Raw genomic sequence first — 13,615 nt, 5'->3', positions numbered from 1 at the left:
TAGTTCTTTCTATGTCTCTTACTTTTTTTGTTGTTGTTGACAAATTATTTATGGTGTTCTACAGTGTGTTTTGTTATATGCATGTGTCGTGGGATGGCTAAACCAAGCTGATCGCCATATCCATGACTTCATCTGACATAGTCATCAGAACTGTTGACGCATCCTTCATAATATTCATTAAATACAGGGCTTACACAAAGGGAAGTGGTAAACCCCTTGTATCTGCATTGATCTGCCACATCTGAGGAAGGAATATATTGATAGGGCCCAGCAACTAATCATGTCAACAACTAACTGTGTAGTTCTGCTGTTTCTTTATTTTCATGTGCTGTAGGGTCTCATCTGTAAGGCAAAGTCATCAAACTTAGCATATACATGTGATGCGATTAAATCACATAATATATATGAAGAGCTTAGACAAACCCCTTGGTTATTGTCCTTAATCTGTGGTAATATTAGAGAAATTGACAAGTTAATGCATGATTAAAAAAGAGCAAGAGAAATGCTGAAGCTTTTAGAAAGAAAGAACAGAATTTCTGGAGGAGGAAGATCCAAGATGGCCCTTTTAGGAGAAGCTCAGGATTGCAGCTCCCAGTAAAAGTGCAGAGGGCGAGTGGATGCCACAATTCCAAATGGATCTTTATTGCCCATAGCCCAGGAGATACCTAGGCAAAAGGGCCCTATGGGTCTCCAGCATGGCTGTTTTGGCCAGCATGGCTGTTTTAGCTGGTGCAGCTGTTTTGCCAGCACTGTGGTGTGGCAGCTCTCCATACATAATATACTGGTCTGGTTGCCCTTTTAAGTTGGCCAGGACATTCCAGGGCAGTGCCGTTGTTTCAGCCAGTGCAGTGGGTCACTGCACAGAAAATCACACAGATCCCAGCACCCTTTCAGCAGGCGACTGGAACACCTGGGAAAGAGTCAGCTGTTTAACTTTAAAAAAAGGCTCTGAGGCAGGGACCCAGGTGATCAGGCTAGGCGGGTTTCTCACTCATAGGCGGGTGATGAAAAATGAGAACACATGGACACAGGGAGGGGAGTACTAAACAGTGGGGTCTATTGGGGGAAAAAGGGGAGGGCCAGTGGGACGGGAAAGTGGGGAGGGATAACCTGGGGAGAAATGCCAAATGTGGGTGAAGGGGAGAAAGGAAGCAAAACACACTGTCGTGTGTGTACCTACACAACTGTCTTGCATGCTCTGCTCATGTACCCCAAAACCTAAAATGCAATAAAAAATTTAAAAAAAAGAATAAACATAAATAAAATTTTAAAGGATAAAAAAAAATAAGTCAAACATACAAAAATACCCCAAATAAAACATGGAAACTTAGTCCTTTCTCCCCTCCAGCTCCAGTGTCTGTTTTAGGGTCACTCAGAGTGTACAATTTCATAAATAACATTCAAAAACACGAGTTGAAATTTGTGTTTACAGGCATAACATGACATAAACAGAGGGAGTTATGTTGGGAATGCATGAGTATTTTATTTTAGAACTTTTATTTCTACACATATGGACCTACTTAAGGATGTTGGTATAATCTTTGGATTGACTGTACAAAATATGTTATCATTTATACAATGAAGACAATTATGTGGTATTCATTTTTCTATTACATGTAATATTTTCTTTAAATTATTTTTTTAAAAAGAAAAGTTGGTGCTGGGTGCAGTGGCTAATGCCTGCAATCTCAGCATTTTGGGAGGCTGAGGTGGGCAAATCATTTAAGGTTAGGAGTTCAATATCAGCCTGGGCAACATGACAAAACCCCTTCTCAACTAAAAATTCAGAAAAAGTAGGCAGGCATTGTGGTGGGTGACTGTAATCCCATCTATTGGGGAGGCTGAGGCAGGAGAATCGCTTGAACCCAGGAGGCAGATGTTGCAGTGAGCATAGGTCACGCCAATGCACTCCAGCCTGGGTGACTGAATGAGACTCCATCTCAAAAAATGGTGTGTGCAATTTGAATTTTGATACTCAGTACAAAACTGTCCTCCAAAATTTATATAACAATTCACACTCTCAGCAACCATGTATGTGTATTTTGAATAATGTATGTTTTTATAAACATAAGCAGATTAATTACATCTAAATGACGATATTTGTGCTTCCCAAAATACCTGTATTGATCAACTCACTAAAATATAAAAGAGTATAGCTAAAAAGTATCTTCTGCATTCTGTCTCTATATTTCACTTGACCATAATTAAATCATAAATGATTGAATTCATATTATTTGTTTTGAATTTTCAAATGCATTATTGCAATTTATCATTGCTCTTGAAGGAATACATTTCTGGTGATAAATACATCAGTTCAAGGAATATTCTATGTTTTGTTAGAAGACACATCTTTAACTTGTTCCAAATTTCAAAATAAATGTATCCCAAACTCTGGAAATTGTGGGTCATCAATACCCTACATTTGGGTCACAACAGGCTTAACACGAACTTCACCAGAGACTTTTGTATGCATTCTATGTGAAGAAAACATTAATTTGAATTGCACTCTAGCAAGAAAGTGAGACTCACCATGAACTTTCAATGTTCCTATTATTGAATTCTAATATTGCTCTTGGATTTTAACTGATGTCCTTCTCCCTCTTGTGCAATTTGTAAGTGGGACACTTTTCATCTTATAAGCCTGGGAAGCAGTGTTGGTAACCTCAGTAATCCTGTCTAGTGTTTGCTTCCTGTATGCTGGGCTTTCGTCTTATTACTGGTTTCTTTAACCACCCAGGAATTGAACTCTGCAACTAAATTATCACCTGCATTTCTGAACCACATCTGCTGCAAGATATCCATGTCTCCGTGTGCAACTGCTAGTAAGATAATACTACACCTATAGAGTCCAGGCTCTAAATGGCTACCTGAAACTGTCCATGACTCTATTGCTCTTATGCCCTGAAAAATTTATCTGCTTGGACTTCTTTATAATAAGTTAGAAGTCTTGGCTTTGTACTCAAGTAATATAGCAAATAAGTCAGATTTACATAGTGAAGCTTATATACCAGAATGCATTTAACATTATAGGCATAGTAGGGAACATAGGCATGACTCTAACTTTCCAACTGCTAGCCCACTGTCCACTTCCTAATGTCACATTCATTTTACATAGAAAACTGAAGGTTGGGGGTTCCCTCTCTCAGCTTTGGAGCCCCCCTCCCTCTGTCTCTGTATAGGGGAGTGTCTTAGAAAAAAGAAAACTGATGGTTGATCATTCTTTTCTAATATGCAGTCTAACATATTACAGAATTAATGCAAAATGACAAAGGAGAATAGCTGAATTCTCCCTCGTGTTAGTTGAAATTTAATGTATTATGAAGAGAAATTTAGAGAAAGAGTTTGAATAAAATTATATATCTAGTAACACAAATGAGTACCTTTTAGAGCATTCATATAGTATTCAAATATTTTACTAAATCTAGACATATTTAAATGAAATATTTTTTTCTGTGAATAAAGAATGTGTAAAAGCTCCTGTATATCTCACTACATTCAAAAAATCTTTCAGCTGTTACTAGAGAGATAAAGGTTTTCAAAAACTCTTAGAAAACACAAAGGTTGACCAGATGGTTGCAAATTATAGCATTAAGTATTAATTTTATTTACTGTAAAGTTACTATAATGAACATTATTCTCTCACATGTGCTTCAGATTTTTCTTGTTTTAAAGACAGGGTCTTGGTTGGGAATGGAGGCTCACACCTGTAATCCCAGCACTTTAGGAGCAGAGGTAGATGAAGTGTTTGAATCCAGGAGTTCTAGACCAGCCTGAGAAACATGGGGACACCCAGTCTCTACAAAAATACAAAAAATCGCCTGGGTGTGGTGGTAAGTGCCTATAGTCCCAGCTATGCAGGAGGCTGAGGCAGGAGGATTGTTTGAACCTAGGAGGTCAAGGGTGTGGTAAGCCAAAATAATTCAACTGCACTCCAGCCTGGGTGACAGAGTGAGACAGTGTCAACGTAAAATAAAATAATAAAATAAAATAAAAACAGAGTCTCGCTAAACTCAAACTCTTGAACTCTAGCAATTCTACTATCTCAGCCTCCAGAGTAGCTGGGGCTATAAGTATGTGCCACCACACATGGCCTATTTAACATTTTAAAGATATCACAGTAGTAAAAGCAAAATATAGTCTTTGCTGCTTTTAAATATAAATTTACTATGGTATTAAATAGAATAAATGCCATTGTCACTATTTTATGCATTTTTTACTAAAAAAATTCCAGCAAGTTGATTATAATCCGACAGTGAAAACAATCAAATATGGTGGTATGTACAAAGTACTCTGTGTATCCACAGTTCCCCACCCCTCCCCACACTAAGTACAGTTTTAATCTCCTGCCCTCTGTTCTGTGTCTGGGATTCTGACTTTTATGCAGTTCATGAAGAAATGTCTTTGCCCTCTAGCTATCTGTTGGAGTCCTTCTGTCAGATAAACTAGTCAGAGAGAAAGGGGAAAAGGACAGTGATATGATGCTGTATATTTTCTAACTCTGTCCCTGCAGAGAATGCCAGGGTTGGATCAGGACCCTTTGCCAAAGGATACATCTTTTCTCAGGCATTCATAGATCTATAACCACTGTTTAATAACTAATATAACAGTTCCCTTTCCTTTCTTCTTCAGGACGAGTAAGTGCCTCACCCATGACCATATATAACCTTTTGAGTTTCTCAAAAAAAAAGTCCTATGCATTTTAAAATAGTTTCTTAATTTTAATATCCTTCAGTTAAAAGTTTAATTATTTTTGCTATGTCTTATCTACCAATACTATGAAGTGAATTATACAAAAAAGGAATCCTAGTACATAAAACAAATGCAAAGCTGAAAAATGAACAGTCACAAACAAGCATTTGGGAGCTTCATAATCAACCTGAGGCAGTCTATAAACTGAGAAGTGTTGTCTTTCACAAACTGCTATTACTTTGGGTAAGAGCAGTAGGAGTCTGTTGTCATACTGCTTCAGTGGTCAATGAAATTACTCACTTTGTTCACGTGAACATGACATGAAACCCAACAGCTTTGGTATCAGATGGCCTGGAATCAAATGGTAGTGAGGAGCATAAACTTGTGGGTTCAACAACTAAAATTACAAATTTGGTAGTTTACAAATGGGCACATTTCACAGTTTGGTGCAGTGAAGTTGTGATGCTCATTGAGGAAATTGTCAGACAAATTTAACAGGTTGACCCTAGAGATGAGAAAGTCGAATAAGGACTAAATGAGCTCCCCACACACCTGGCTGAGTAGGAAGCTAAGCACATGCAGAGAGAAGAGCCCCAAATCACAGTGTGGAGGACGCCAAGGAGAATTTGAGAACTGGCTGAATCTTGAATACACCCCTTAACCTAAACAGATTGATCAGCAAATAGTGCAAGGCTATGGGTGTAGGATGTCTTCACAGACCTCTTTCCAAATCCTTAGCCATTAAATATAAAACTGACCACCAAGAAGTCGAGCAAAAAGTAAAAACAAGAATTAAAATGAATAGACATCAGTGGCTGCACACCACAGGGGAGACAGATGCTACTGTTAATGATCAGGTATATTACAATAAGGTACAATGAAAAAAATCAGAAAAAATCCAGAATTGATCATGTTTATTATCGAAAATGTCTAATTTTCAACCAAAGATGATCAAACAAGGAAAAAAAAGAAAAGTGTGATTCATTTCTGTGGGAAAAAAAACAGCAGTCAATAGAAAGTGACTCTGAATGCAAAAAGATAATACATTTAGCAAACAAAAATGTATAGAAGCTATTCTAAATATGTTCAAATAATTTATTATGGCAATGTCTCAACAAATAGCCAAGTTTAATAGAGAAGCAGAAATTACAAACTCAGAACAAATGAAGTTTTTAGAGTAGAAAAAAATAGAAAACAGAGCAAAGAAAATGAGTTAGCAAACTAAAAGATCAATTGAAATTATCCAATCTGAAAGGCAGAATGAATAATAGATTGAAGAAACGGACAGGTTTAGAAACCCATGGAAAAGTGTTAAGCATATCAATATAGGTGTATTGATACTCAAAGCAGACAGGAGAGAGAAGAGGAAGAAATATCCAAAGAAATCATAACTGACAACTTTAAAAAATCAAGAAATAACACTAATTGGGAGATTCAAGAAATTCAACAAGTTTCAAGTGGAATAAAGTCAAAAAGGCATACGTGTAGGTACATCACAACTCAAACTTCTGGATGACAAAGATAAGATAAAATACTGAAAGCAAAAACCTTTTATGAAATATAGGAAAGTATCGATATGTGTTACATCTAACTTTGCATCAGAAAATGAATGCCAGAAGATTGGAGTGAAATTTAAAGTGTTGATTTATACAAACAAAAAAGGCCAACCAAGATTTCAATTTCCAATAAAACTATTCTTCAGAAGTTGAAACAAAGTGCTTTACCAGAAAAACAAGAAGTGAGAGAATTTACAGCTGCAAGACATTCACCACATGAAATACAGAAGTCCAACAGAGTGATAAACAAACACTAATGCCAGGCAGCAACTTTTATTCACAGGAAAGGAAAGAATAATTAAGCTGTTACTTGTTTTTATTTTTTAAAAAAGGGGGGTCGTGGGTGCAGTGGTGCATGCTTGTAATTCTGTAATCCCAGAACTTTGGAAGACCAAGGCTGGCAGATCACAAGGTCAGAAGATAGAGACCATCCTGGCTAACACAGTGAAAACCCATCGCTACTAAAAATATATAAAATAAGCTGGCTGTGGTGGCATGTGCCTAGAATTCCAGCTACTCAGGAGGCTGAGGCAAGAGAATTGCTTGAACCCAGGAGGCAGAGGTTGCCGTGAGCCAAGATCAAGACACTGCACTCCAACCTGGGTGAGAGAGCAAGACTCTTTCTCAAGGGAAAGAAAAAAAAGGAACTTTTCTTTTTTAATAACTTAAAAAACAAGATGAGATTGCTTAAAACATTAGCTATCATGCCCGCCTGCGGGGAAGGCGAAAAGGAAGGGCGGGGGAGGAAGGCAGAGGGAAGAGAGGGCACCCCCGGGCGTCAGGGTGCATTGTGGGAAGGAAGCGGCAGCGTCTCGGGCGGGCGGGAGGTGCGGAAGCGGCGGCGGCGGCGGCGGCGGCGGTAAACCCTCCCGGCCGCTCACAGCACTGTGGAACCGCGTCCCAGCCCGGCCTCGGACCGCGGCACCCCTCCTGGCCCTCGCGGCTTTCCGTCCGCCAGCCCCTCCCTCGCGCGCAGGCCTGGCTTCCCTCCCCGGCCCCGACGGGCGGGTGGACTGCCCTGAGGAGGCGGGGAGGGGAGGGCTGGGCCGGCCGGCGGGCGAGCTATGATGCCGAACTTCTGCGCTGCCCCCAACTGCACCCGGAAGAGCACGCAGCCCGACCTGGCCTTCTTCAGGTTCCCACGGGACCGGCCAGATGCCAGAAGTGGGTGGAGAATTGTAGGAGAGCAGACTTAGAAGATAAAACACCTGATCAGCTAAATAAACATCATCGATTATGTGCCAAACATTTTGAGACCTCTATGACCTGTAGAACTATACATTTTGCAGAGGCATCAGAAAACTAAAGAATGATTGGGTTATTTTATTCCTCAAAATTAATTGAAGCAGATACTTGTGAAGTCATTGGGAGAGTCCTTATAGGACAGTTCTTCGAGATAATGCAATACCAACAATATTTGATCTTACCAGTCATTTGAACAACCCGCATAGTAGACACAGAAAACGAATAAAAGAACTGAGTGAAGACGAAATCAGGACACTGAAACAGAAAAAAATTGATGAAATTTCTGAACAGGAACAAAAACATAAACCAACAATAGCAATGCTCGGAATCCCAGTGAAGGGGATGAAGGGCAAGATGAGGACATTTTACCTTTAACCCTTGAAGAGAAGGAAAACAATACCTAAAATCTCTATTTGAAATCTTGATTCTTATGGGAAAGCAAAATATACCTCTGGATGGACATGAGGCTGATGAAATCCCAGAAGTTCTCTTTACTCCAGATAACTTTCAAGCACTGCTGGAGTGCCGGATAAATTCTGGTGAAGAGGTCCTGAGAAAACTCTTTGAGACAACAGCAGTTAACATATTGTTTTGTTCAAAAACACAACAGAGGCAGATGCTAGAGATCTGTGAGAGCTGTATTCGGGAAGAAACTCTCAGGGAAGTGAGAGACTCACACTTCTTTTCCATTATCACTGACGATGTAGTAGACATAGCAGGGAAGAGCACCTACCTGTGCTGGTGAGGTTTGTTGATGAATCTCATAACCTAAGAGAGGAATTTGTAGGCTTCCTGCCTTATGAAGCTGATGCCAAAATTTTGGCTGTGAAATTTCACACTATGATAACTGAGAAATGGGGATTAAATATGGAGTATTGTCGTGGCCAGGCTTACATTGTGTCTAGTGGATTTTCTTCCAAAATGAAAGTTGTTGCTTCTAGACTTTTAGAGAAATATCCCCAGGCTATCTACACTCTTTCCTCTTCCTGTGCCTTAAATATGTGGTTGGCAAAATCAGTACCTGTTATGAGGGTATCTGTTGCATTAGGAACACTTGAGGAAGTTTGTTCTTTTTTCCATCGATCACCAGAACTGCTTTTGGAACTTGATAATGTAATTTCTGTTCTTTTTCAGAACAGTAAAGAAAGGGGTAAAGAACTGAAGGAAATCTGCCATTCTCGGTGGACAGGCAGGCATGATGCTTTTGAAATTTTAGTAGAACTCCTGCAAGCACTTGTTTTATGTTTAGATGGTATAAATAGTGAGAAAAATATTAGATGGAATAACTGTATAGCTGGCCGAGCATTTGTACTCTGCAGTGCAGTAACAGATTTTGATTTCATTGTTACTATTGTTGTTCTTAAAAATGTCCTATCTTTTACAAGGGCCTTTGGGAAAAATCTCCAGGGGCAAACTTCAGATGTCTTCTTTGCAGCTGGTAGTTTGACCACAGTACTGCATTCACTTAATGAAGTGATGGAAAATATTGAAGTTTATCATGAATTTTGGTTTGAGGAAGCCACAAATTTGTCAACCAAGCTTGATATTCAAATGAAACTCCCTGGGAAATTCTGCAGAGCTCACCAGGGTAACTTGGAATCTCAGCTAACCCCTGAGAGTTACTATAAGAAAACCCTCAGTGTCCCAACAGTGGAGCACATTATTCAGGAGCTTAAAGATATATTCTCAGAACAGCACCTGAAAGCTCTTAAATGCTTATCTCTGGTACCCTCAGTCATGGAACAACTCAAATTCAATACATCAGAAGAACACCATGCTTATATGTATAAAAGGGACTTACCCAATCCTGACACACTCTCAGCTGAGCTTCATTGTTGGAGAATCAAATGGAAACACAGGGGGAAAGATATAGAGCTTCCATCCACTATCTATGAAGCCCTCCACCTGCCTGACATCAAGTTTTTTCCTAATGTATATGCATTGCTAAAGGTCCTGTGTATTCTTCCTGTGATGAAGGTTGAAAATGAGCGGTATGAAAATGGACGAAAACGTCTTAAAGCATATTTGAGGAACACTTTGACAGACCAAAGGTCGAGTAACTTGGCTTTGCTTAACATAAATTTTTATATAAAACACGACCTGGATTTAATGGTGGACACATATATTAAACTCTATACAAGTAAGTCAGAGCTTCTCACAGAGAATTCAGAAACCATGGAAAATACCTAAGAGACTTTTAAAAATAGATTTTCTTATATTTTATATTTGCAAGAAAAGCTGTAAGGTGTATGTAGGCCACTTAATCACTAAATATCTTTGCCTGTAGGACTTTATTGAATACATTAGCCATTGATAATTGACCTGTTTAAATGGCCCCTATTTGAACTCTCCTGCTTTGAAGGCCTATCTGTTCTTCCAGAAGAGAACATTGAAAGTGCCATGTTTCCTTCTGTGTGATCTCTGCTGGTGGCACTCTGGAATTGTTTTAGTTAAGTCATTTTAGACATAGCATTTATTATCACTGTGGATCTCTACTTGTTGAGTGTTATGAATTCTTTGAAGAAATATATTTTGAAGAGGTGTGGGAGAAAGAAATATATTTTATAAAATATTATAGTGAAGTCCACAGTTGACCTTTGACTAATAGAATTTTTAAGTATGTTAAAAATCTGTACTGGACAGTTATAAGAAATTACCAGAGAAAAGCTTGTGAGCTTGCCAAAAGATTTCAGTGTAGATTCTGTCTTTCTGAAATGAACTTAAGGAACAAATGACAGTAAAAGTTTGAATGGAGGAGTCTGTCATTGTTCCACATCTCATTGTTGGCTGTTTACATTCCTTTGTGGAGCCTGCATCTTCCTAAGCTTTTTAGCAGGTATATGTTGAACACTTCTGTTTCATGGTTAAGACAGAATCAGAGGCAGTGGAAACTGACAACCGATTTGTCTTTTTTTTCTGTCTTTCTCCATGACTTATCTACTGCCTCATCTTGATTTATAAGCAAAACCTGGAAAACCTAGAAAAATAAGTGTTGTGGTTTATCTAGAAAAATATGGAAAATATTGCTGTTATTTTTGGTGAAGAAAATCAATTTTGTATAGTTTATTTCAATCTAAATAAAATGTGAATTTTGTTTAAAAAATTAGGAATCACCCTGTATTATTGAGTTTATACATACATGCAATATGCAACAACAATAGCTTGAAATAGATCTATACTACAATGCAGCAAAATATTGAAAATCAAAGTATATCATTAAAAAAATCAAAGACAAAGCACTACACTGAAACAATCTGTTTAACTAACTTAGACAGTAAAAAGAAATAGACAGGAAATAAAAAAGACACAAAACATCTGGAAAAAAGTGGAAGAATGGCAAGCATACATCCAAGCATATTCATAATTACTTGAAATGTAATTGACTGAAACATCGTAATCAAATGGCAGATACTTTCCGACTAGATTAAAACAAACAAACAAACAAAAAAACCACTATCCAAGTCTATTCTGACTAGAACAAATGTGCATTCGATTTACCAGTGAAAAACAGATTGAAACTAAAAGATTTTCTTTCTATTGCAAGAAAGTAGCCACCATAAGAGAGATGGAAAAGCAATATTGACATCACAGAGAATAGATTTTAAGCCAAGAAATCTTACAGAGAAAAAGAAAGACATTTCATGATGACACAAATGTCAATATATTTTGAATAGATAGCAATTATAAATATGTAAGTAACTAACAAGAGAAACTCAATGAAGCAAAATAAGACAGAATTAAAAGAAAAAAAATAAGTAATGAGACTTGAAGATTTACATATTATTCTCATAGTAATTGATAGAAAAACTAATTGAATAGTCAGTAGAAATATAAAAAACCTGAACAACACTATCAATCAGTTTGGCATACTTGAGATTTGAAAAACACTCTTCACTCCAAAGTCAGAGTATATATCTATGTTTTATAAACATACCTGAAACATAATCCAGAAACAGTAAGATGAACCGCAATGAAATTGAAAGATTTGTAATCACATGAAATATGCTCTCTGACGAAAACAGAATTGAATTAGAAATATTGAAAAAAGGGAGCTTCAAAAAAGTGAAAATTAAGCAATACTACCCTTTTAAATAGACACGGTAGAAGAAAAATAAATCACAGGTAAATTTACAAATTACCGTGAATTAGTTTATAAAGGAAAGCACAGCATCTAATTCAATGAGATGCAGTAAAGCAGTATTTCAGAAAAAGATTCATAGCTTTTAAAACATATGTCAGGTTTAAAGATGTAAAACTTTTGTTACATTTCAAGAAGCTAAAAAAAGAGAAGTAAATCAAACATAAAATGAAAAAATGGAAGAAAATAATAAATATCCATAAATAAATATCAGAATGAAAACAGTAAAAAAGAAATAAAGGCAAAGAAGAAATCAAAGAGATCAAATACGGCTCTTTGGAAAAATCAACAAAATTGTAAGCCTTTATATAGACTGATAAATAGAGTAAAATGTCACAGATTAGCAAAATCAAAAGAAAAAAAAACCATGAAAGTATTATATGAGAATATTACAAATAAATATGTGCCAATGACTTAGATTAAAAAAATGAAATGCATGAATTTCTAGAAAGACACAAAATACCAATGCTTACTCAAAAATAAGTTTGATAACTTGAATAGCCCTGTAGTTTTAAAAGAACATACATTTTAGTTAAAAACTTACATATAAACAAAATTCCAGGACTAGATAGTTTAACTGAGAGAATTTTACTGGATAATGGATAAATAAAACCCATGCTACACAAACTTCAGAAAATCTAGGAAGAGTAAATATTTTCTGATTCAATCTAGAAAGTAACCATTACTGTGATACCAGATCACATACATTACCAAATATTTAAAAATTAAACACTTCCAAATATTCACATGTAAAATAAAAAGTGAACAGTAAGTTAGAAACTATCTTAGAGGGCAATGTAAATAAAATGTAGCTTATCAAATTTGGTTTCTTATAAACATGTTAAAAGAAGAGAAATCTACACATCAATGTCACTCAAAAACACAGCTGAAAAATATCTCAAATTTTTTTATTTTAGAAAAATGAGTCCAACAATAAATAAAAAGGATAAAAACATTATGATTAAGTGGCATATATCTCCAAAATTCAAACTTGGTTTTACATCTAAAAATACATTAATAGAACATAGCATATTGATAGAATAAAAGACATAAGCACCAGTATAGTTATTAATAGTCACAGAAAAGGGCATCTGACATAATTCAACTTTTATTCTGATAAAAACGTTTTAACAAACTAGTAATGGAAAGGTATTTCATCAACATGATAGAAGGCATTTATAAAAAACATCTAGCTAATAGCATACTTAATGTTGAAATATTTAGTTATTTCCTCTATGATCAGAAACAAAGTATAAATGTGCATGTTCACCAGTTATATTCTGCATTATACTGGAGAATCTCATAGTGCCAAGAATGCCATGAATTATTAAAAAGAAATAAAATGTATCCAAATGAAATAAAGAATTAAAAATATTTGTATTGTCTACAGTTTCTACATCTTAGAAGTCATTTTAGAAATAATGCACGAAGCTAAATCAATATAAAAATCAAAAATCTGTCATTTATATTAAAATATAAAAAAAAACACTTAGGGATAAATCTGATAACATATTCATGATATCTGAACACCAAAAACTAAAATGATTTCTAAGAGAAATGTTTTAAATTCTAAGAAAGTTGGAGAGCTAGCCTATCTTCAAAGATCTCAAGACTCAATATTCATAATATCTCAGCTTTCCTAAATTGAAAGATTCAATGCAATTTCAAAAATACCCAACTACTCTTGAAAAAGTCCATACATTGTTAATTTATTTCTTTTTATTTAGAAAGAGCAAAATCCCAGAGTAGACAAAATTATTTTCAGTAAAAACAAGAATATAACAACAAAAAAGAAAAGAAAACTGCAGGCTAATATCTATGATGAACACAGAAGCAATAATTCTCAACAAAATACTAGCAAAGGAAATTCAAACGCACATTGAAAAGGTCATTCACTATGATCAAGTGGGATTCACCAAAGGGTTCAAAGATGGTTCAACATATATCAATCAACAAACATAAGATATCACATAAATAGAATCAAGAA

At 36.2% G+C, this 13,615-nt stretch overlaps 1 protein-coding gene across 1 annotated transcript; it reads left to right on the top strand.

Annotated features, from left to right (window-relative positions):
* Positions 1–6,999: 6,999 nt before the first annotated feature.
* On the top strand, positions 7,000–10,593 carry LOC100403797 (52 kDa repressor of the inhibitor of the protein kinase). The gene is given in 2 exon segments (XM_078350067.1): positions 7,000–8,209; positions 8,212–10,593. Coding segments are annotated over 2 exon segments (1,758 nt in total). The 5' UTR covers positions 7,000–7,920; the 3' UTR covers positions 9,681–10,593.
* The last annotated feature ends 3,022 nt before the right edge of the window (positions 10,594–13,615 follow it).

Source organism: Callithrix jacchus, chromosome 15 (genome assembly GCF_049354715.1).
Source record: "Callithrix jacchus isolate 240 chromosome 15, calJac240_pri, whole genome shotgun sequence".
Classification (NCBI taxonomy): domain Eukaryota; kingdom Metazoa; phylum Chordata; class Mammalia; order Primates; family Cebidae; genus Callithrix; species Callithrix jacchus.
This window is presented reverse-complemented; position numbering and strand designations above follow the sequence as displayed.